Source organism: Labrus bergylta, chromosome 2, assembly GCF_963930695.1.
Source record: "Labrus bergylta chromosome 2, fLabBer1.1, whole genome shotgun sequence".
Lineage (NCBI taxonomy): Eukaryota > Metazoa > Chordata > Actinopteri > Labriformes > Labridae > Labrus > Labrus bergylta.
Window position 1 is genome coordinate 32512887 of NC_089196.1, and position 25149 is coordinate 32538035.

A 25149-nucleotide genomic window follows, 5' to 3' on the forward strand; every position below is an offset into this window, starting at 1 on the left:
GCTGCGGTTTGGTCCAAAACCTGACTGGAAGACATCCAAACAGTTGTTCAATATCAAGAAGTTATTTAACTTCTGAAACATAGCTTTGTCTGTCATTTGACCTAACAGAGGAAGATTTGATATAGGCCTGTAATTATTCATTATTGTCTAGATTGTTCTTTTCTAGTAGTGGCTTGATGACTGCTGTTTTCAGGGCCTGTGGGAAGACACCTGAGAGACAAGTTTACCATTTGTAACAGATCTGGAGCCATGACTCCTCCTCCTGCTGCCAATATCAAGACAGCAGGAGGAGGACTTTAATTGTTTAATTGTCACTTGTTTTTTATTGGTGAGATCAGAACAATACAGACATTAAAGAAGGGGGTCCATTGTTTTTCTGTAATGTAGAACATTTAACCCCCATTACCACCCCCACCCCCCATTATCACACCCACCAACCATGAAACAGACGAGATGGACAGAGTGAACAGAGTCAGCTGATCTTCAGTCAGCAGTGTTTCTCAGACTGACAGACCACACAGAGACACTGAAGAACCAGGAGACCAGAACATAAACCCAGGATAGAGAGGTTCAGTGAATGTGGTGTTGAAGGTGTGGAGGTGGATCAGTGTGTCAGAGAAGACTCTGTAGAAGGACAGAGAGCCAGCAGGACAGTCCACATACACTGCTACTCTGTTAGAGACAGAGGAGGAGGAGGAGGAGGAGGAGGAGGAGGAGGAGGGGATCTTTGTTCTTATGTTATTGTGCCAGACAGAGTAACCTTCATCAGAGCAGTTCAGACTCCAGGACTGATCATTAAATCCAAACACACATTCATCACTGCCTCCTCTCCTTCTGATTCCTCTGTAACTCACTGATACATAAACATTTCCTCTCCACTCGACCTCCCAGTAACAGCGACCAGTCAGACCAGTCCTACACAGCAGCTGAGGCCACCAGTAATCAAATCTCTCTGGATGATCAGGATATGACTGAAGCTCCTCCCCCCATGTCACCTTCCTGTTGTTGTCAGACAGTTTGAGGTTTCTGTTCACTGTGTTTGTGTCCAGTTCCAGCTCACAGGCGTCTGATGGAGAGAACGAGACACAACACAGCTGCAGGTTATCATCTGTTCATTCATCAACAACTTTACTGACACTTACTGATAGGGGTGTAAAGGTACACGTACTCGGACCGGACCGTTTCGGTACAGGACTGATCTGAGTACGTGCGGAACAAAAGTGATTTAATCTGTGTTCCCACACGGACCGCGAAGCTGAAGCACACCTCAGGGTGGAGGAAGGCTGCGGCTGCTGGTATGGGACACAGCTTTTAGTTAGTAACTTGTAAAAAAGTTCAAACATAAACTGTGCAAACTGTGCAGATTAGTAGTTCCTCGAGTCCTGTTGGTCTGGACAGTTGCATATAACCGAGATGGAATTCTTTTTACAGACTTACTCTTAAGTTTTGTTTTCATTTTCAGCGATGATCCCGCTCAAACTAAGAGCAAAAGGGGAGGGGGAGACGCGTCTGTGTGGGAGAATAACCTGCAGCAGAGACGTGCTGTCAGGGGAGGCAGGTGAGGCTCGTCATCATCAAAAGTAAAAAAACAAATAATCATTAAATCAAATAAATATTAATATTTTTCTACTGATCTGTGTTATAAATGTTATTTTTGTACGATTCCAAAAATGTTCAATAATTTTTATGATCAAAATCTCTGAATTTGCATATTTCCGGCCGGCTCCGATGCGAGGTGAGGCAGCGACGAGTTGTGCCTCATCCCAGATTGCGCAATCCCTCACAAACTGGGTCGAGCGTATGCCTTTTGCTTTCTTACTGTTTGTGGAGAGCTAGCTTATGTCTCTAAAGATATTCTGTTTCTATTTCATCACTGAATTCATGTCTGGATGTTTTTGAGGAGAGAACTTGATGTTGGAGACTCTGCATATTTACATGTTTATGAAAATGAACGTCAAATCAAAAAGGATTTCTACTGTTTTAAAAGTTGATGAGCTCCACGAGCTCGACTACGAGCAGCCGGCCAGCAGCCGACATCAAAATGAGAAATGTCACAAAAACTGCATGTTTTAAAATATACATTTCTGTTGGATGTGATGAATGGTGATTTTCTATTCACTGGATTATCACTTTTATTTCAGTTTACATTTTTTATTTCATATTTAAACTCTCATGAGTTTCCATCACCCTCACTTTTATCATCACTTTGTGTTACTTCCAGCCCTCATCCTGTTGTAGTTTGAAAGGTTTAATCATAACTGAAACACAATCTGGACAGCAGCAGGCACAAACCAATAGTTATCTAACCTCTGAATTTAGCCAAGTCATAAGATCATGTTCTGATACACAAGACACACACACACACACACACACACACACACACACACACACACACACACACACACACACACACACACACACACACACACACACACACACACACACACACACTCTTTCCTGTTAAGAGACCAGTTGTCTGTCCAGGAAACTTCTAGGAAATGGTCTTCATATAGCACACATGTTGTAATTGCTCAGTGTGTTGATTGCCCATAAAAGGATGATTGGGATGTTATAAAAGTTCCGGTTGAGCGAGGACGCTGGCGTGTATGTCGCCGCTTCACGATCCGTGACAAAAATGGTGTTTCTTTTGTGCTATCTATGCTTCTCCCTCCTACTTATCCTCTACTAACAGTCTGCAAACAGATCGACTTTGCTGCTGCTTTCAGTTTGTGTAAACTGACAGCTACTCACCATCTATGACGATCAGCTGTTAGCGCTAGCCACCGATCAGCTGTTAGCTTCTCGCACAGCTATCAGGATATCCTCACCAGTCTGTGATCACTGGACCCTCGCCTGCCTTATTGGTGGACCGTCCTTCTTCGTCGGGCACGTCGGCTCCCTACCTGGCTTGGACCCGTCGCCCTGCGCCACCTGTTGGCTACCGCTGGCTGCCGCTTCCCCCCTACTCTGGCTCGGCTGCTGGTGAAGAGGCCTGCCTGACAACCAGACTGCCGGCTGCTGCTCTCCTGCTCAGATTGTGTCCAGACGGGTCCCCCGTCTGCCACAAAATTGGTCCTTTCCTTATCCTGGTTTGGCTCTCATTCCTGCGGTTTTCCTGACCCCGGCTGGCGCCCGGTAGCTTGCAGCCTGCGGCTAGCAGCTGCTCTCCCTGCTGCGGACATGGTACTACTAACATACTCCGCTCTACAACTCCGGAATCTCGCCTGCCACTTCTCTCCGGACAACCTTGCTTCCATTAAAGCTTTTGGACTCCTGCGCCGTCCTCACTACTTGCATAGGGCTGCCCGATGCAAGTCTGTTTACACTGACCATGCTATCCCCACTGTAGTGTCTGACCGGCGCCATCATCACAACAAATCACACGTGCTCAGCAGAAACCTGATACCTGTTGTTGTATGTGTTGACAGAGCCACTCCTCTCTCCCCCTCTGCTTCAGAATACACCACCGCCTCATTTATGCTGCAGAATGCTCGCTCCCTTAACAACAAAGCAAACCTATTTCACTAAATATAAAACTTTACTGACAGATCCACGCCATCACAATCATTCAAACCGATGGTTTTATTTAGGCTATAATCGCGCATGTAGTGAGCCGTTTCCAATAAGTAACTTTCATTATGACAATATATAAACATAAAATAAAAATAAAAAATAAAAGTCTGCCACATACATATTGCATCAGCGCCGTCTCGCCTTCATTATCCCGGACGGACCTCAGAGGACCGGACTTATACACTAATGTAATCACTGATGTAGAGTTAAACATTAGACTAACACAAAGACCATAGAGCCTCCAGTTTTCATTCATATATTTCAATATCTTGCATTTATCATCAAGTGTGATTTTTAGTTTTAATAAAGAGTGCACAGAGACATGGCGATGGCTTCACACATTTCACCTCCTCCATACTCAGCACATCTTCATCAGCTGCATGTATTTATTCTGTAAATAATTGAAGTGTGGACATTAAGTCGGGGCATCTCTGACACGATCATTAAGCCATATATTTGATCATAATTAGTCACAGTGCAGACGGAGATGCCCACGAAAATATGTGGCCAATAATTGAAAGTTTTTGTTGGTTGATCAAACCTTTGATTAATAATATGATAGAGTGAGGGAGAATGCTGACTGACGTGTCCTCTCTGCCACTATATGAAGAAATCAGTGTGGGTCCTGTAAACATGTAAACATTGCAGATATACTCGTGCGTAATGATGAACGGTGGATGTTTTGGCACATAGGACAGCGTGAATGCAGCAGCGACGTGGTGTCATTCTCTGAATTTTCTTCAGTTCGTGATCCTCCTGCTGCAGCAAACTACCGATATGTCCATTTTATCCTTCACTTCATTCACAAGTTCCTTTGTTTCTGGGTCAGAAAGTTTCGTTTCTTCGTCTAAACTTCAGTTTTCGTGATCCAACGCTGGAAACCTTTGATCTGCCCCCTCGTTTGTATGTATTTTCATTCACGAGCTGCTTTGCATTGACCGTTTATGGTTGAATGTGGGCGTGTAGAGGGCGGAACATGGGACTAATCTACGTGCGCACATTTCAAGGTGGATCGTGATTTATAAAGGGAACATTGCGTGCAGGTGTGCGTACGAACGGTTTTATAACTCTGAATCATTTTGTGCGCACGCCATTTCTGGGTTTTTGGCACATGTACATTTTTAGTATGAATTTTACGCACTCTTTTATAAATGAGACCCCTGGTCATTTTTAAAAACCTCCTCAAACACCATCTGTTCACCAAAGCATTCAGCCTCATCTAACACTCCCCTCAGCTGATCACCCACTCCCTTTCTCCTTCATTTGTTTGTCTAGTGTTTCTATCCTTTCTCTTCTCTGTTTGTGTTTTTCTATTCCTCTCTTGTTGTCTCCCATTACGCCCACACACACACACACACACACACACACACACACACACACACACACACACACACACACACACACTTTGTAAAGCATCCTTTCTCTTCATGAAAGGCGCTATATAAATCTAAGTTATTGTTATTAACTTCTCCGAGAGAAATAAACAAATCCTCTATTCACAAGCCATAGTCTCTGTCTGATTGTTCAAGAGCATTTACTCTTCTACACTCCAACATGTGCTGCTGTGTTCTGATGAAGAGAAATGAAAACACACTCACACTTCCTCAGACCAGGCTTCAGTCCACTATGGTCCAACCTGGAGGAAGAAACCAGATCACAATCTATTTCATACATCTTCATTTAAAACCAGCATCAGACAAGAAGCAGAGTTCATCATTCAGAAACAGTGAGACAGCTTCTGTGTGTCTGTCTGTACCTCAGTGTCTCCAGTCTGCAGTGTGGATCCTCCAGTCCAGCAGACAGCAGCTTCTCTCCTCGTTCTCCTGGATGATTGTAGCTCAGGTCCAGATGTCTCAGGGGGGAGGAGCTTAGAGCTGAGGCCAGAGACGCACAACCTTCTACTGTGATCAGACAGCCTGACAGACTACACACACACACACACACACACACACACACACACACACACACACACACACACACACACACACACACACACACACACACACACACACACACACACCCCCAACATGCTTAACATCCATTGGTCCATTCTTCTCTGTTTTACCAGTAACATCCCGTCATAACCATGCAGCTGAACAGAATAGACTTCATAATCTGATACTAATCAATATTTACTCTGGTGACAAATAGTGAAGGTAAGACAGAGCGTGAGATAAACACACAGACTGCTTTGACATCAGCAGTGATGTAGAAACAGTTCTGAACCGTTTCATCTGAAATAAAGATTCTTTAGTTCTTTATGTTCCAAACATTATCCATGGTTTGTTTGTTGGTGGGGAAAGAACTTCATATTTAACTTTCTTTATTCCAGTCCAGCTTCCTCAGACTAAAAGACTGAGAGCTATAGAACGAGCTCAGAGCTTTACAGCTTTAATGTGGAAACATACAGGAAAACTTTAAACCACCACCAAGGCCCATTTAATAAATGATTTATCAAGAAAACATGATCTTAGATGAATAATGTGGATCAGCAGCACACTAACCTGAGAGTGTCCAGTCTACAGAGTGGACTCTTTAATCCAGTAGACAGCAGCTTCACTCCTGAATCCTGCAGGTTGTTGATGCTCAGGTCCAGCTCTCTCAGACTAGAGGACTGGGAGCTGAGGACTGAGGACAGAGCTTCACAGCTTCTCTCTGAGAGGTTACAACCACTCAGCCTGAAGAGGATTCAGAAGAACACAAATGAAAGCAATTACAAACTATAGTTGTTATTTCTGAATGAAGAGAACTACATTTGAACTGGATAGTTATGTGAGCACGTACAGAGCTTTGTTTGAAGCTTTGATCACAGGCAGCAGCCTCAGAAGAGCCTCCTCTGAAGCAGAGTATTTCTTCAGGTCAAACACGTCCAGATCTTTTTCTGATGACATTAAGATGAAGACCAGAGCTGACCACTGAGCAGGAGACAGTTTATCTGTAGAGTGACGTCCTGATCTCAGGGACTGTTGGATCTCCTCCACTAGAGAACGATCATTCAGTTCATTCAGACAGTGGAACAGATTGATGCTTTTCTCTGCAGACAGATCCTCACTGATCTTCTCCTTGATGTACTTGACTGTTTCCTGATTGGTCTTTGAGCCACTTCCTGTGTGTGTCAGCAGACCTCGTATGAGATTCTGATTGGTCTCTAGAGAAAGACCGAGGAGGAAGCGGAGGAACAAGTCCAGGTGTCCATTAGGACTCTGTAAGGCCTGGTCCACAGCACTCTGATATCAATGTGTTGGGTCAGGTTTTTCTCTGAATAATTTAGACCTCCAGGATGTTTTTTGTTTTTCTGACATCAGATTGACTCCAGAGTTGATGAAGGTCAGATGGACATGAAGAGCAGCCAGAAACTCCTGAACACTCAGATGGATGAAGCAGAACACCTTGTCCTGGTACAGTCCTCTCTCCTCTTTAAAGATCTGTGTGAACACTCCTGAGTACACTGAGGCTGCTCTGATATCGATGCCACACTCTGTCAGGTCTGAGTCATAGAAGATCAGGTTTCCTTTCTGCAGCTGCTCAAAAGCCCGTTTTCCCAGAGACTTTATCATCTTCCTGCTCTCTGGACTCCAGTGTGGATCTGTCTCAGCTGCTCCATCATACTTGATGTTCTTCAGTTTGGACTGAACCACCAGGAAGTGGATGTACATCTCAGTCAGGGTCTTGGGTAGCTCTCCTCCCTCTCTGGTCTTCAGCACATCCTCCAGAACTGTAGCAGTGATCCAGCAGAAGACTGGGATGTGGCACATGATGTGGAGGCTTCTGGATGTCTTGATGTGGGAGATGATTCTGTTGGCTTGCTCCTCATTTCTGAACCTCTTCCTGAAGTACTCTTCCTTCTGTGGGTCAGTGAACCCTCTGACCTCTGTCACCATGTGAACACACTCAGGAGGGATCTGATTGGCTGCTGCAGGTCGTGTGGTTATCCAGAGGTGAGCAGAGGGAAGCAGTTTCCCCCTGATGAGGTTAGTCAGCAGCACATCCACTGAGGTGGACTCTGTGACATCAGTCAGGGTCTCGTTGTTTTTAAAGTCCAGAGGAAGTCGACACTCATCCAGACCGTCAAAGATGAACACAACCTGGAACTCTTCAAACCTGCAGATTCCTGCTTCTTTGGTTTCAGGAAAGAAGTGATGAACAAGTTCCACCAGGCTGAACTTTTTCTTCTTCAGCACATTCAGCTCTCTGAAAGTGAATGGAAATGTGAACTGTATGTCCTGGTTGTCTTTGTCTTCAGCCCAGTCCAGAGTGAACTTCTGTGTTAAGACTGTTTTCCCGATGCCAGCCACTCCCTTTGTCATCACTCTTCTGATTGGTTCATCTCTTCCAGGTGAGGCTTTAAAGATGTCTTCTTGTCTGATGATTGTTTCTGGTCTGTGTGGTTTCCTGGATGCTGTTTCAATCTGTCTGACCTCGTGTTCATCATTGACCTCTCCAGTCCCTCCCTCTGTGATGTAGAGCTCTGTGTAGATCTGGTTCAGAAGGGTTGGGTTTCCTGCTTTAGCAATCCCCTCAAACACACACTGGAACTTCTCCTTCAGGTTAGATTTGAGTTCACGACGGCACTCTGCAGCGACTGTTCCTGAATAAAGAAAGAACTGAAATCAATGAACAGATCCTGATATAGATGACATGAGTATCTGAGTTTCGAATTTTAAACGTCTTTGTCTTTTTTTCTAAAATACTAAATCTGTTAAAATGTTCTTACTGCTCTGCAGACAGTCAGCCAGCTCCTCCTGCTTCATTCTCCTCAGGAAGTGGAGAGTGATCTTCAAAAATGCCTCTTTACAGTTTCTCCCCTGCTCTTCATCCTCACTCTGACTCTCTAAGCATTCTGGGTAATCTGGACTCAGAACCCTGTGGACTCTCTTCAGCTCGTTCTTCACAAAGGTGATGATGTTCTCCTCCAGCAGCTGGAACAGAAGGAGACACAGGATATTTAATATAAACTGGTAGAACTCAACATGTGGTTCATCTGTCAGTCTGAAGGTCAGCTGGTCTAAACAGAACAATAACTTAGAATTAAATTATTGTAATGGTAGTGTATTAATTAACAGTGTGTTGCACACACCATAAAGATGGAGTCCAGGTCTGTTGGATTCTGCTGGTCTGATTGATCTCTGTGAACGTTGGAGCTCTCCTGTTGAACTCTGTGACAGGACATATTACACAAGAAAACAACGGGATATATATAATGAAACTCTGAGCCAAGATATGAGTCTTAAAACAACAGAGACATAACATTTACTTCATTTTTAATTCTCACCTTCCATCAGGGGCTGCTACGTGCTACGTACTACAGGTGAGTGTATTAAATAATTTCCTGCTCTACGTGTCAGATGTTAAGTTACTCCTCGTCCTTCTTTAGTGATAATCTAATAAATGTAGTTTATTTTTAGCTTTGGAGGCGAGGGTGTCTGAGTTAGAGAGATGGCTCCGCACAGCTGAGTCAGAGTCATCGTATGCAGCAGTAGTTAGCCAGCCACCTGTAGCCGGTGCGGGCCGACATATTTTTTTAACAGTTTTTATCACTCTCCTCCAGGTGCAATAGAACGTACAGTTAACAAACGGCACATTACCCCTGAAGTAGCCACAACTCTTACATAAAATCTTACAGAAATACCACCTTACCATCATCCTGTGAACAACTTGTTACCGATTTTAATTATAAACTGAGGACAGTGCTTGATGCCTGCGCTCCAATCACAACTAAGACAGTAAAAACAAAAAAGGTCGTTCCATGGAAAAACAATGCGACCAATGCACTTAAGAGACTGCAGACTGCAAAAAAAAAATTGAAATTGATAAAAAATATACTTGTAGAAGCAATAAAAGACTACAACAAAGCCATCCGAAAATCAAGGCAAGAATATTTCTCAAACCTGATAAACAGCCCCAGACATCTTTTCAGGACAATAGATTCTCTGTTACACCCCACAACCAATAACAGCTCAGTGCTCTCAGGATCTTTAAAAAAAAATAAAATAATTCTAGTCTTCTAGTTAACCCTCGACCAAAGCTGAATTGTTCTTCTTTTGAAAGCCTTGTTCTTAGTCTTTCACATCCAGTCTCAAGAACCTTTTAGGCAGTTCTAGTTGTTGTAGTTTGCCGCCCTCCTGGCCTATATTCTGAATTTCTATCTGAATTTGCAGAATTCTTATCAAACTTATTCCTTAGCAGTGATAGAATAATTGTTGTAGGTGACTTCAATATCCATGTGGATGTTGATAATGATAGCCTTAGCACAGCTTTCATGTCATTATTAGACTCTATTGGTTTTCACCCAGGGTGTAAACGAACCTACTCATCGTTTTAACCACACCCTGGATCTTGTTTCAAAGATCATTTTTAATCAGATTGTTCCAGTTTAAACTGGCAGATGGATAATCAGTAATCAGGAGGCAGAGGTGAAGTTCTCCACAGTTCTCTCTGTTTCTATTAGAACAGTATCTCACTCAGAATACAGCCAACACTGTGTCTGTCCTCAAATTCTTTAGACTGATGAAAGTAAAGTTAACAGAAGACGACTTAAACATAAACACAGCTCAGAAAGATGCTGTGGTTAGTAACTGAGATTTACAGATAGTAACATGCAGTAATATGATCTCACAGAGAGAGAGAGAGAGAGAGAGAGAGAGAGAGAGAGAGAGAGAGAGAGAGAGAGGAGGGAGATATAGGAGCTCAAGGTGCCAGCTCCCCCAGTAGTCTAAGCCTATAGCAGCATAACTAGGAGCTGGTCTAGACCAGCGCCAGCCCTAACTATAAAATGTATAGTTACTTTTAAGTCTTTGAAATGGACGTGCAGAAGCAGACTCTCAGTGAATGAAATCTGATATTGTGGACAGTATGTCTGTTTGTTTTGGTCATCATTGGGAGTGAGGAAGGAGAGGACTTTCATTCTACCTGAGGGAAAAACAAAAATGTTCATTCAATAAAAATGCTTTAATTGGGGTGCTGGTGGCCTAGTGGTTAGTGTGCGTGTCCCATGTAGGGAGACTGTAGCCCTCCAAGCGGGTGGCTCAGGTTTAAATCCGACCTGTGGCTCCTTTCCTGCATGTCATTCCCCATTCTCTCTCTCCTTGATTCCTGACTCTATCTACTGTCCCGTCTCTAAACGGAACAAAAAGCCCAAAAATAAATCTTTCCTCAGATTTCTCTCTTTTTAAGGTTTGGCCTATTATTTTGACTTTGTCAAATATTTAGCTTCTTTCTAGTAGGGCTGTTTTTGCTTTGAAGTCATGAAGTCCATCACACTGTCGGCTGGTTCTGTGTCAGGCAGGTTAAGTTCTGACAGGGTCAGGAAATAGGGTGCAGGGAAAGACCCAAATGCAGAAAAAATGGACTCACAGCTGCAATAAAATGATTCTTTTCCACATTTTACAGCCTTCAGGCAGGTCAGGGTTCAAATACAAACACTTCAAATTAAAAAACACAAGATAGAACCAAAGCACACAATGATCATGAAGTGGTGAGAAAACTAAATGAAGGTGATGAGGAAAATGAAGACAGGTGAGTAGAGTAGAAGGGAAGGTCTGGGCTATTGAAACCTAGAAGAGAAGGAGGTGAATTCTGAGGACCTCTGGTGGAGAAGTAGGAGAAACAGGAGAAAAGTACGAGTCCTGGGAGAGGTGAACATGGACTGAAGACTGAGAGTGATGTATATGGCTGAGGATGAAAGAGTGAGCCTACAGAAAAGCAGAACAGAGCTCTTTGTCAATTTCAGATCTCACCTTCCATCAGCAGGACGTCCATCTTTAAAGTCAATAAGATGATCATTAGAGTTGTCACTCTTCATGGACACACAGCTGGGTCCAGGAGAGTCTGGTCTCTGTTCCTGCATCCTGATACAAACAAACAGCTGGTTAATGAAAGAATTTAGAACAAAGATCATTTTTAATCAGATTGTTCCAGTTTAAACTGGCAGATGGTTAATCAGTAATCAGGAGGCAGAGGTGAAGTTCTCCACAGTTCTCTCTGTTTCTATTAGAACAGTATCTCACTCAGAATACAGCCAACACTGTGTCTGTCCTCAAATTCTTTAGACTGATGAAATTAAAGTAAACAGAAGACGACTTAAACATAAACACAGCTAAGAAAGATGCTGTGGTTAGTGACTGAGATTTACAGATAGCAACATGCAGTAATATGATCTAACAGAGAGAGAGAGAGAGAGAGAGAGAGAGAGATAGGGAGAGGGAGAGAGAGAGAGGGAGGGAGATATAGGAGCTCAAGGTGCCAGTTCCCCCAGTAGTCTAAGCCTATAGCAGCATAACTAGCAGCTGGTCTACACCAGCGCCAGCCCTGACTATAAAATTTATAAATACTTTTAAATCTATTCTTTAAAATACAGAGTGTGTCTGCCTCCCGTACCCCGGCTGGAAGATGATTCCAGAGGAGAGGAGTCTGAAAACTGAAGACTCTACCTCCCATAGTACATTTAGAGACCGTAGGAACCACGAGCAGACCTGATAACTGAAGGCTCTACCTCCCATAGTACATTTAGAGACCGAGCAGCATTTACAACGAGCAGCAATTACTGTTAGGATACAGAAAAGATCAAGATCAAGGGCTTGTCCATAACAACTTCAGGAACCTGAATTTGCAGAATTTTTATCAAATGTAGTCCTTAGCAGTGGTAGAATAATTGTTGTAGGTGACTTCAATATCCACGTGGATGTTGATAATGATAGCCTTAGCACAGCTTTCATGTCATTAGGCTTTATTGGTTTCACCCAGGGTGTAAACGAACCTACTCATCGTTTTAACCACACCCTGGATCTTGTTTCAAAGATCAGTTTTTAATCAGATTGTTCCAGTTTAAACTGGCAGATGGATAATCAGTAATCAGGAGGCAGAGATAAAGTTCTCCACAGTTCTCTCTGTTTCTATTAGAACAGTATCTCACTCAGAATACAGCCAACACTGTGTCTGTCCTCAAATTCTTTAGACTGATGAAAGTAAAGTTAACAGAAGATGATTCCAGAGGAGAGGAGTCTGAAAACTGAAGGCTCTACCTCCCATAGTACATTTAGAGACCGAGCAGCATTCACAACGAGCAGCATCTACTGTTAGGATACAGAACAGATCAAGATCAAGAACTTGTCCATAACAACTTCAGGAACCTCAACCTGGAATTCACTTCTGGGACAAAGTCTTCAGACTGACATCACTTCAGATGGGAATAAGTGCTGCTTGAACCATCACAGTAGTTTTTATATTGTGAGTCAGTCCAGAATATGGATCCTACAAGGTTTGTAAAAACACTCAAGAGCTTTGAAGATCTTTGTCTGCAGTGTTCATGATACAGCCCAAAAATAAATCTTTCCTCAGATTTGTCTCTTTTTAAGGTTTGGCCTATTATTTTGACTTTGTCTAAGAATATTTAGCTTCTTTCTAGTAGGGCTGTTTTTGCTTTGAAGTCATAAAGTCCATCACACTGTCGGATGGTTCTGTGTCAGGCAGGTTAAGTTCTGACAGGGTCGGGGAAATAGGGCGCAGGGAAAGACCCAAATGCAGAAAAAAATGGACTCACAGCTGCAATAAAATGATTCTTTTCCACATTTTACAGCCTTCAGGCAGGTCAGGGTTCAAGAACAAAAACTTCAAATTAAAAAACACAAGATAGAACCAAAGCACACAATGATCATGAAGTGGTGAGAAAACTAAATAAAGGTGATGAGGAAAATGAAGACAGGTGAGTAGAGTAGAAGGGAAGGTCTGGGCTATTGAAACCTAGAAGAGAAGGAGGTGAATTCTGAGGACCTCTGGTGGAGAAGTAGGAGAAACAGGAGAAAAGTACGAGTCCTGGGAGAGGTGAACATGGACTGAAGACTGAGAGTGATGTAAATGGCTGAGGATGAAAGAGTGAGCCTACAGAAAAGCAGAACAGAGCTCTTTGTCAATTTCAGATCTCACCTTCCATCAGCAGGACGTCCAGCTTTAAAGTTCACAGGGCGACCCATAGACCGGTCACTCTTCATGGACACACAGCTGGGTCCAGGAGAGTCTGGTCTGTGTTCCTGCATCCTGATACAAAAAAACAGCTGGTTAATGAAAGCATTTAGAACGAAGATCATTTTTAATCAGATTGTTCCAGTTTAAACTGGCAGATGGATAATCAGTAATCAGGAGGCAGAGGTGAAGTTCTCCACAGTTCTCTCTGTTTCTATTAGAACAGTATCTCACTCAGAATACAGCCAACACTGTGTCTGCCCTCAAATTCTTCAGACTGATGAAAGTAAAGTTAACAGAAGACGACTTAAACATAAACACAGCTAAGAAAGATGCTGTGGTTAGTAACTGAGATTTACAGATAGCAACATGCAGTAATATGATCTCACAGAGAGAGAGAGAGAGAGAGAGAGAGAGGGAGAGAGAGAGAGAGGGAGAGAGAGAGAGAGAGGGAGGGAGATATAGGAGCTCAAGGTGCCAGCTCCCCCAGTAGTCTAAGCCTATAGCAGCATAACTAGGAGCTGGTCTAGACCAGCGCCAGCCCTAACTATAAAATGTATAGTTACTTTTAAGTCTTTAAAATGGACGTGCAGAAGCAGACTCTCAGTGAATGAAATCTGATATTGTGGACAGTATGTCTGTTTGTTTTGGTCATCATTGGGAGTGAGGAAGGAGAGGACTTTCATTCTACCTGAGGGAAAAACAAAAATGTTCATTCAATAAAAATGCTTTAATTGGGGTGCTGGTGGCCTAGTGGTTAGTGTGTGTATCCCATGTAAGGAGACTGTAGCCCTCAAAGCGGGTGGCTCAGGTTCAAATCCAACCTGTGGCTCCTTTCCTGCATGTCATTCCCCATTCTCTCTCTCCTTGATTTACAAAACTATCTAGTGTCTCGTCTAAACTTTTAAGTTACTAGTTCTAGTTACTTTTAAGTCTTTTCTTTAAAATACAGAGTGTATCTGCCTCCCGTACCCCACTGGAAGATGATTCCAGAGTAGAGGAGCCTGAAAACTGAAGGCTCTACCTCCCATAGTACATTTAGAGACTGTAGGAACCACGAGCAGGCCTGATAACTGAAGGCTCTACCTCTCTTAGTAAATTTAGAGACCGAGCAGCATTTACAACGAGCAGCATCTACTGTTAGGATACAGAACAGATCAAGATCAAGAACTTGTCCATAACAACTTCAGGAACCTCAACCTGGAACTCACTTCTGGGACAAAGTCTTCAGACTGACATTACTTCAGATGGGAATAAGTGCTGCTTGCACCATCACAGTAGTTTTTATATTGTGAGTAAGTCCAGTATATGGATCCTACAAGGTTTGTAAAAACACTCAAGAGCTTTGAAGATCTTTGTCTGCAGTCTTCATGATACATCTGCTCACCAGTGTCCTGTCAAGATCACTGGACCAAATGTTTAGTATACCACCATGACATCATCCCTAATGTACTAAACATGCCTCAGCTGGACTCAGGTACCATTCACTAAAACAAGGATCAAGTGTTAAACTATGTAGTCCAGGAGAAAGTGTAGTCAGATATCAGTACAATGGTCAGCTGGATCAGCAGGATGTATGGACCAGGTAGGTTAGTGAACTTGACCTGCAGCTTTCAATGCCCAACATCTCACCAGCAGAACCTCATCAGGTTCAGGATCTGGGCTGTGGACAAAGTCAGGACATCCAACATCCACCTCGTGGACCATAATCCTCTAATCACAGTTTTTAAACCATGGCTCCCATCCTTGATGGTGCATGCTTTAAAATGGACATGCAGAAGCAGACTCTCAGTGAATGAAATCTGATATTGTGGACAGTATGTCTGTTTGTTTTGGTCATCATTGGGAGTGAGGAAGGAGAGGACTTTCATTCTACCTGAGGGAAAAACAAATATATTAATTCAATAAAAATGCTTTAATTGGGGTGCTGGTGGACTAGCGGTTAGTGTGTGTATCCCATGTAGGGAGACTGTAGCCCTCCAAGTGGGTGGCTCAGGTTCAAATCCGACCTGTGGCTCCTTTCCTGCATGTCATTCCCCATTCTCTCTCTCCTTGATTTCTGACTCTATCTACTGTCCCGTCTCTAAATAACGGAACAAAAAGCCCAAAAATAAATCTTTCCTCAGATTTGTCTCTTTTTAAGGTTTGGCCTATTATTTTGACTTTGTCTCAGAATATTTAGCTTCTTTCTAGTAGGGCTGTTTTTGCTTTGAATTCATAAAGTCCATCACACTGTCGGCTGGTTCTGTGTCAGGCAGGTTAAGTTCTGACAGGGTCAGGAAATAGGGTGCAGGGAAGGACCCAAATGCAGAAAAAAATGGACTCACAGCTGCAATAAAATGATTCTTTTCCACATTTTACAGCCTTCAGGAAGGTCAGGGTTCAAATACAAACACTTCAAAAGAAAAAACACAAAATAGAACCAAAGCACACAATGATCATGAAGTGGTGAGAAAACTAAATAAAGGTGATGAGGAAAATGAAGACAGGTGAGTAGAGTAGAAGGGAAGGTCTGGGCTATTGAAACCTAGAAGAGAAGGAGGTGAATTCTGAGGACCTCTGGTGGCGAAGTAGGAGAAACAGGAGAAAAGTACGAGTCCTGGGAGAGGTGAACATGGACTGAAGACTGAGAGTGATGTAAATGGCTGAGGATGAAAGAGTGAGCCTACAGAAAAGCAGAACAGAGCTCTTTGTCAATATCAGATCTCACCTTCCATCAGCAGGACGTCCAGCTTTAAAGTTCACAGGGCGACCCATAGACCGGTCACTCTTCATGGACACACAGCTGGGTCCAGGAGAGTCTGGTCTGTGTTCCTGCATCCTGATACAAAAAAACAGCTGGTTAATGAAAGCATTTAGAACAAAGATCATTTTTAATCAGATTGTTCCAGTTTAAACTGGCAGATGGATAATCAGTAATCAGGAGGCAGAGGTGAAGTTCTCCACAGTTCTCTCTGTTTCTATTAGAACAGTATCTCACTCAGAATACAGCCAACACTGTGTCTGTCCTCAAATTCTTCAGACTGATGAAATTAAAGTTATCAGAAGATGACTTAAAGATAAACACAGCTAAGAAAGATGCTGTGGTTAGTAACTGAGATTTACAGATAGCAACATGCAGTAATATGATCTCACAGAGAGAGAGAGAGAGAGAGAGAGGGAGAGAGAGAGAGAGAGAGGGAGGGAGATATGGGAGCTCAAGGTGCCAGTTCCCCCAGTAGTCTAAGCCTATAGCAGCATAACTAGGAGCTGGTCTACACCAGCGCCAGCCCTAACTATACAATTTATAGTTACTTTTAAGTCTTTTCTTTAAAATACAGAGTGTATCTGCCTCCCGTACCCCACTGGAAGATGATTCCAGAGTAGAGGAGCCTGAAAACTGAAGGCTCTACCTCCCATAGTACATTTAGAGACTGTAGGAACCACGAGCAGGCCTGATAACTGAAGGCTCTACCTCTCTTAGTAAATTTAGAGACCGAGCAGCATTTACAACGAGCAGCATCTACTGTTAGGATACAGAACAGATCAAGATCAAGAACTTGTCCATAACAACTTCAGGAACCTCAACCTGGAACTCACTTCTGGGACAAAGTCTTCAGACTGACATCACTTCAGATGGGAATAAGTGCTGCTTGAACCATCACAGTAGTTTTTATATTGTCCAGAATATGGATCCTACAAGGTTTGTAAAAACACTCAAGAGCTTTGAAGATCTTTGTCTGCAGTCTTCATGATACAGCCCAAAAATAAATCTTTCCTCAGATTCGTTTCTTTTTAAGGTTTGGCCTATTATTTTGACTTTGTCTAAGAATATTTAGCTTCTTTCTAGTAGGGCTGTTTTTGCTTTAAAGTCATAAAGTCCATCACACTGTCGGCTGGTTCTGTGTCAGGCAGGTTAAGTTCTGACAGGGTCGGGGAAATAGGGCGCAGGGAAGGACCCAAATGCAAAAATAAATGGACTCACAGCTGCAATAAAATGATTCTTTTCCACATTTTACAGCCTTCAGGAAGGTCAGGATTCAAGAACAAAAACTTCAAATTAAAAAACACAAGATAGAACCAAAGCACACAATGATCATGAAGTGGTAAGAAAACAAAATGAAGCTGATGAGGAAAATGAAGACAGGTGAGTAGAGTAGAAGGGAAGGTCTGGGCTATTGAAACCTAGAAGAGAAGGAGGTGAATTCTGAGGACCTCTGGTGGAGAAGTAAGAGAAACAGGAGAAAAGTACGAGTCCTGGGAGAGGTGAACATGGACTGAAGACTGAGAGTGATGTAAATGGCTGAGGATGAAAGAGTGAGCCTACAGAAAAGCAGAACAGAGCTCTTTGTCAATTTCAGATCTCACCTTCCATCAGCAGGACGTCCAGCTTTAAAGTTCACAGGGCGACCCATAGACCGGTCACTCTTCATGGACACACAGCTGGGTCCAGGAGAGTCTGGTCTCTGTTCCTGCATCCTGATACAAAAAAACAACATTATTAGTTACTGTGAGCAGCAGATGAGACAGTGATGATGATGATGATGATGATGATGATGATGATGATGATGGTGATGATGATGATGATGATGATGATGATGATGATGATGATGAAGGTGGAGTGATGTGAGTGTTGAGCTGTGACATGGAGAAGAGTCATGGACAGTTAGAGATCCTCACCTCAGAGCTTCATGTTCCTCACACAGAGAGGTTTTAGAGGGAGGGACTCCCTCCTCTGTGTCCTCACACTGATCCATAGCAGAGCGCCCCCTGCTGGGAGAGCTGCACTCTGTCACTACAACAACACTGATGGAGTTCAGCTGCTGAAGTCACATCCAGTCAAAGATCTTCAGCTGTGGAGAAAACAAAGAGATGAAGCTGCTGATTCACCTTCATCATCATCATCATCATCACCTCACTGTCAGTCTACAAACATCACATCTACCTGGTTCACCTTCATCATCATCATCATCACCTCACTGTCAGTCTACTAACATCACATCTACCTGGTTCACCTTCATCATCATCATCATCATCATCATCATCATCATCATCACCATCACCTCACTGTCAGTCTACAAACATCACATCTACCTGGTTCACCTTCATCATCATCATCATCATCACCTCACTGTCAGTCTACTAACATCACATCTACCTGGTTCACCTTCATCATCATCATCATCATCATCATCATCATCATCATCATCACCTCACTGTCAGTCTACTAACATCACATCTACCTGGTTCACCTTCATCATCATCATCATCATCATCATCATCATCATCACCTCACTGTCAGTCTACTAACATCACATCTACCTGGTTCACCTTCATCATCATCATCATCATCACCTCACTGTCAGTCTACTAACATCACATCTACCTGGTTCACCTTCATCATCATCATCATCACCTCACTGTCAGTCTACTAACATCACATCTACCTGGTTCACCTTCATCATCATCATCACCTCACTGTCAGTCTACAAACATCACATCTACCTGGTTCACCTTCATCATCATCATCATCATCATCACCTCACTGTCAGTCTACTAACATCACATCTACCTGGTTCACCTTCATCATCATCATCATCATCACCTCACTGTCAGTCTACTAACATCACATCTACCTGGTTCACCTTCATCATCATCATCATCACCTCACTGTCAGTCTACAAACATCACATCTACCTGGTTCACCTTCATCATCATCATCATCATCACCTCACTGTCAGTCTACTAACATCACATCTACCTGGTTCACCTTCATCATCATCATCATCATCACCTCACTGTCAGTCTATAAACATCACATCTACCTGGTTCACCTTCATCATCATCATCATCATCATCATCACCTCACTGTCAGTCTACTAACATCACATCTACCTGGTTCACCTTCATCATCATCATCATCATCATCACCTCACTGTCAGTCTACTAACATCACATCTACCTGGTTCACCTTCATCATCATCATCATCATCATCATCATCATCATCACCTCACTGTCAGTCTACTAACATCACATCTACCTGGTTCACCTTCATCATAATCATCATCATCATCATCATCACCTCACTGTCAGTCTACTAACATTACATCTACCTGGTTCACCTTCATCATCATCATCATCATCACCTCACTGTCAGTCTACAAACATCACATCTACCTGGTTCACCTTCATCATCATCATCATCATCATCACCTCATTGTCAGTCTACTAACATAACATCTACCTGGTTCACCTTCATCATCATCATCATCATCACCTCACTGTCAGTCTACAAACATCACATCTACCTGGTTCACCTTCATCATCATCATCATCATCACCTCACTGTCAGTCTACTAACATCACATCTACCTGGTTCACCTTCATCATCATCATCATCATCATCATCATCATCATCATCACCTCACTGTCAGTCTACAAACATCACATCTACCTGGTTCACCTTCATCATCATCATCATCATAAACTCACTGTCAGTCTACAAACATCACATCTACCTGGTTCACCTTCATCATCATCATCATCATCATCACCTCACTGTCAGTCTACTAACATCACATCTACCTGGTTCACCTTCATCATCATCATCATCACCTCACTGTCAGTCTACTAACATCACATCTACCTGGTTCACCTTCATCATCATCATCATCATCACCTCACTGTCAGTCTACTAACATCACATCTACCTGGTTCACCTTCATCATCATCATCATCATCACCTCACTGTCAGTCTACAAACATCACATCTACCTGGTTCACCTTCATCATCATCACCTTCATCATCATTATCATCATCACCTCACTGTCAGTCTACAAACATCACATCTACCTGGTTCACCTTCATCATCATCATCATCACCTCACTGTCAGTCTACTAACATCACATCTACCTGGTTCACCTTCATCATCATCATCATCACCTCACTGTCAGTCTACTAACATCACATCTACCTGGTTCACCTGGTGTTATGATCTAATCTTCTGTTCTCTCTTATAGTTGATGATTTATTACTCTCAGATGTTCTGTTCTTGTCAGACTGATTATCCAGCTGAAGTATTAAAGTAGTTGTAGGTTCTGAATGTATTCACTGCACAGTCTGTAACTTGGACATGAATCACTCTTTTTTAAGATCTGTCATCATCTCCTTCTTGTTCTAATTTGATGAATTTAAATGATTTTATTTATCTTTTATGAATTGAACTTTTTTGAATTGATCCTCTAGCATCTGTAGTGTCCCACCTGAAGGCATGTATTTATATTCCTTATAATCAACATTTATATAAAGTGGTCATGAATAATCATAATAGTATTTCAGTATAATAATGAACTAAAAGACACATATTATGCAAATTAGATAAATAAATAATAATAGTGTGAGGGTTGTATATTATAAACATAACACAATCAACTAAGGATGAAATGCAGAAGGGCACATGTGCACATGAATTCAAACTGAGCCTACAAAGTGAAACTCATCAAGGATAGAGTGAAAAAAGTCAATGCTTAGATTAAATTTTGCATGATCAAAGAGTGAGGTCTCAAGTTTCATACGAGCTCGCTTTTGGGGTAATTAAGTAACAAATCTTAAGCTAACCTGACATTCACGAGAGGTGAAGGAGAGACAAATACAAGAAAAAGGACCATCATTCCAAGAAAACCTGCCATACATGCTGTGTTGGTGTGTCGATGTCCGGTCACAAGATGGTTGGCCAGATATATACCCCATTTATCAAGAAGACATGACATTGCAGTAGGTTTTTTTTTGACTGCTAACTTCTGAAAATAGCATGTGGCAATGTATGGGACATGGCTGGGGCTGTGAAGCCCACGTGGGACATAGTTAGAGCTATCAGGCCCATGTGGGACACAGATGGATCTATAAAGCCCATGTGGAGGAGGCGGATACCATCTCCACGCCCTCAGCAAGATAAGTATATATTGTGTGATATTCTTTGTCTTGGTCAGTCGTCTGCAGGCGGCTCACTACTTTGGATTCTGAGAAAGATGAATAAAGCTTTTAGTTCTCAATTTGTTTGTCTCCTGGGTCCAGTCTCTGAAGAAAGACAAACAAGCTTTAAAACACCACTTAGAACTTAAAAAGGACAGTTAGATTTAGAGTTTAAAATGTTGATGTCTTTGTTGGTCCGGTCACAGGCAAAAACTGACCCTGCCTATTTTCTGGATTTATTAAAAAAGGACACTACACATCAATAAAGTTTTATCTTATCAGAGGAGGCTTCACTGCAGGACTTTGAATCATAAAACAATAACAAGTCAAACCCAACAAGTCATTGATTAACCAAGAACACAGTCAGCTGATTGAGAGAGTTACAACAACTTCTTATGAATATGTTCCACTGTAAAGAAAACGTAATTAGGAAAAATGTTCAAATCAAAATGATAATCACTCAAACATTTCAATTACAGAAGATAAAGTGATGATCTCAATGAAAGAAACTTCCAGAGCGGGCTCGTCTTTAATCAACCTGTTAGCATGTTAGCATAGCCTGCATCGGGACTGAGGATCATTGTGTGTCCTTCACTTCTACTTTAGTCAGAGCAGCTAATGAATCCGGTGGCTAACTGTTAGCTTACAGCTCTTTTTACACTTAAATTAAATGAGGCTTTCAAACAGTATAAAAAGTGTCTCTTACCTTCAACACGGAGAACTAATCTGCGTCTCAACAGGACAACGTCAAAGTCAAGTCTCCTGACACCAGGAAATACCAAAGTCTAATAATCACCATAGCAACAGAGAATCAAAGGTCACAGCTTTATAACATTTTACTGAAGGAAGCTTGTTTATTGTGTCAGATGATCCTTTACTGCTTTGATATCAGATATATTGTGTGATGATAGAAGTTGATGAAAGTGTTTGAGGCAGTCTGTTGTCCTGCAGTGGTCTGTAAAAAAGGAAGGGCTGCTGTATGGGATCAACTGCCTGTAAATAAGATTTTGAACTCGTGAAAGGTTTCTTTGGTGAAATATTTTGTGCACACAGGTAAGGTTTGCACATGTGCAAACAACATTTGTAATTGTAGAAATAGTCTGAGCATATGTAAAACAATTCTGTTGTTGTGAAAAAATGTGAAGATGTGTAATGATTTTGTGCTCACAGTTCAGATTGCACAAATTCCCTATCTTCACGTGCGATCCTGAAGGTACACGCACAAGCTTTGAGTTACAACCACAAATTTTGACAGAGTCTTTACGCCTAAGCCTCCAGCCAATCAGCACGTCTCTACCTTGTCAACTGACAATCAGAGGAAGCTGAGTCTGTTTAGTATGGAGTTAGATCCGTCTCAATTCTCATGAATGCACACAGAAGGATTCACAAATGTATTTTGTGATTTATAAGGACTCTATCCACAAAAATAGTTTTCAATACACACACAAATATTTAGCATTGTATATTAATGTAAAAAAATACACAAATAAAAAACAAGATTCATGAACAAATATTTATAGTTTTATATTTAATAGAAATCCACAAATGTGTGATATACATATATATTAAAAACACACATTTGGATCTTGTCTTGTCAGTCTGCCTTTACAAACTGTTTGTCATGTGTGAACCTCGCTGCATTTGTGTGTGGGACTTTTGAGACTCCCCTGCCGTGGTTCGATTCACAAAGGGAAATGTCTGTAGCCAATCAGATGTCTCCTTCCTATTCAGCCAATCACAGTAGGGTAGATTCAATGGTATGTTTTAATGTGATCACTTTAGCGTTACATCGCAGCGATCAGCCGAGCTGTCTGATTAAGTCGTCTTTATGTTGACGAGTACAAACAGTCTCTGTGATCGTCGTACTATAGATGGAAAGTCGTTTATCGTGCTGGGTCACGTTGTTGATGCTGGGCTCTGCTCTAAACGAGTCAGTATCTGAGGTGTATGTACAGTTTAAGCTCTGTGTGCAATAATGAACAGCCCAACTCAAGAAACGAGCCAGACTCTCTTGTTGACATACTCTGTGTCTGCAAAGACCGAGATGCCTTGTTTCATAGTGTGGGGAAATGTCTTATTGTCAGTAGCTTCCTTTAACATGAGAGAAAATGGACTTTCTAACAATTCCCAAACATGTTTCTAAAAGTTCCCATCCTGGTGACTTTTTCAAAGAAAGACTATCTACTGCTTCTTTGAGCTCCTCTGAAGTAATATCAGCATCACATCATTCTGCAAACTCCTCGTCTATATGAGGAAGAAAAGCTGAGAGATGGCTGAAGAAGGAGTCAGCATCCATGACAGAAAAGGCTGATGAGTCTAGTTTACCAGAGAAAGAAACCATTTCATCAAGACTGGATCAGAACTAACTTGGTCATGAACTAATGAGGCTTTGATTGGATTTATTTCCTGCCTTCTTTTCTCTCAATGACAGAAATACTTTCCTCCCCTTCCTCCATCCATTTGACCCTGGATCTTCTGTCGGCTCCTTCAGCTTTCTTCACACAGAGTTCATCCAGCTGTGTTTGTAGAATATGTCCTTTTTGTTTATCATTGTCACAAAGTCATGTCTTATTACAGCAGCTTTTTATTTCTTTGATTATATTCATTTCTGATGATTTGTTACTTCTATTCAGAGATTTTCCAAATGTAACAGAGTGCTCCCTAAATGTGAACTTCATGAATTCCCATTTAGAGATGTAAGAAGTGATAGATTTATCCAGCATCACATAAAAATAAAAATAAAAAACAACTAAAAATAACTTTTATATCTTCAGGAAAAGATCATATTTAAAATCCTTCCTATAATAATGTTGGCAGTTGGATAGTTTAAGGGATTCAGTGACACTAGAGACCTCCAAAATCAACTGTTTGTTTTGAGTTAGGTTATTAAAGCCATACCTATTGACCAAAATATAAAAGTGCTCGTTAATGTCAAGTACGTAAATTATCTAATGACCATCATGAGTACTTCTAGAGGTGATGAATTTACCAGGAGGGTTACAGAACAGGAGCCTGCTGATCTAGTGGAACCAAAGTCATCCCATTGATTTATCCAGAATATTTCATCCTCTAGTTTGAAGTGTTTCTTCAGAAATATAAAATTAGCTTTTTCACCCTTACAAAATAAAAATATAGATTTTCTCTTTGTGTTTTCTCTCGAGCATTAAGAGAGATACAAGAAAAGGAAACATTCATTGTGAACACAAACTAACAACTGTTAATAAACAAACTGTTCCAACCAGTTGAAATATAAAGGACACAAAAGAGAGCCTTAAACTTAACGTCCCTTCAATATCAAAAAATATGAACTGAACCATCCAACCTGTGTGCAGGCCAAACGCCTGTTATTGCTGGCTTACATAGACCATCAAATGTGATCTTGTATGGCGCTCCTAAGTGACTCTCTGTCCGTTGTTGAACCCAGCACCACCTTTGTAGTACGCCCGTTTTCCAGCTGCTCTTGCTCGTTGTATCTTTGGCCATAGTGCAGCTCCTGCAGCAGCAAAGAGCACCTTGGAGAAACTCCACTTGATGGACCAAATGTTGGATGGGCTAATATCCCTCCATGGATTGTTCCAGTGCCTAGCGTTGACTTACAACTTGTGGAGCAAAAGTGAGAATGGATTGAAAGAAATGTGGCTAACATTGGGCATTTGGTTGAAGATT

At 41.9% G+C, this 25149-nt stretch overlaps 4 protein-coding genes across 5 annotated transcripts in view; 1 reads left to right on the forward strand and 3 right to left on the reverse strand.

Annotated features, from left to right (window-relative positions):
- Positions 1-25149, reverse strand: part of LOC136181101 (NLR family CARD domain-containing protein 3-like) — a 785212-nt gene that overhangs the window by 161822 nt on the left and 598241 nt on the right. The window lies entirely within an intron of this gene.
- Positions 1-25149, forward strand: part of LOC136181122 (NLR family CARD domain-containing protein 3-like) — a 236446-nt gene that overhangs the window by 73982 nt on the left and 137315 nt on the right. The window lies entirely within an intron of this gene.
- On the reverse strand, positions 403-5262 carry LOC136181156 (stonustoxin subunit beta-like). Of its 2 annotated transcripts, none has more exons than XM_065961670.1 (2): positions 5172-5262; positions 403-1066 (listed from the first exon to the last, which is right to left on the reverse strand). In XM_065961670.1, exons 1-2 carry the CDS (start codon positions 5251-5253, stop codon positions 501-503), a joined length of 648 nt encoding a protein of 215 aa, XP_065817742.1. In that variant the 5' UTR covers positions 5254-5262; the 3' UTR covers positions 403-500. The 2 variants fall into 2 exon arrangements, with proteins under 2 accessions (XP_065817742.1, XP_065817741.1); XM_065961669.1 differs by lacking the exon at positions 5172-5262 and adding an exon at positions 1169-1358 and having other exon boundaries at positions 438-1066.
- Positions 8615-22260, reverse strand: LOC114919984 (uncharacterized). Its single transcript, XM_065961696.1, has 7 exons — positions 22190-22260; positions 18190-18362; positions 17878-17988; positions 16241-16351; positions 13495-13605; positions 11310-11420; positions 8615-8729 (listed from the first exon to the last, which is right to left on the reverse strand). Exons 2-7 carry the CDS (start codon positions 18264-18266, stop codon positions 8630-8632), a joined length of 621 nt encoding a protein of 206 aa, XP_065817768.1. The 5' UTR covers positions 18267-18362; positions 22190-22260; the 3' UTR covers positions 8615-8629.

Coding starts and splice junctions, on each gene's coding strand:
- LOC136181156 (XM_065961669.1), bottom strand. CDS start 1,343: ATGTTTGAACTTTTTTACAAGTTACTAACTAAAAGCTGTGTCCCATAC. Junction 1,067..1,168: donor ACCGAAACGGTCCGGTCCGA/GTACGTGTACCT, acceptor TCTCTCCATCAG/ACGCCTGTGAGCTGGAACTG.
- LOC114919984 (XM_065961696.1), bottom strand. CDS start 18,266: ATGGATCAGTGTGAGGACACAGAGGAGGGAGTCCCTCCCTCTAAAACC. Junction 17,989..18,189: donor GAGGAACATGAAGCTCTGAG/GTGAGGATCTCT, acceptor TTTTTGTATCAG/GATGCAGGAACAGAGACCAG. Junction 11,421..13,494: donor GGACGTCCTGCTGATGGAAG/GTGAGATCTGAA, acceptor TGTTTGTATCAG/GATGCAGGAACAGAGACCAG.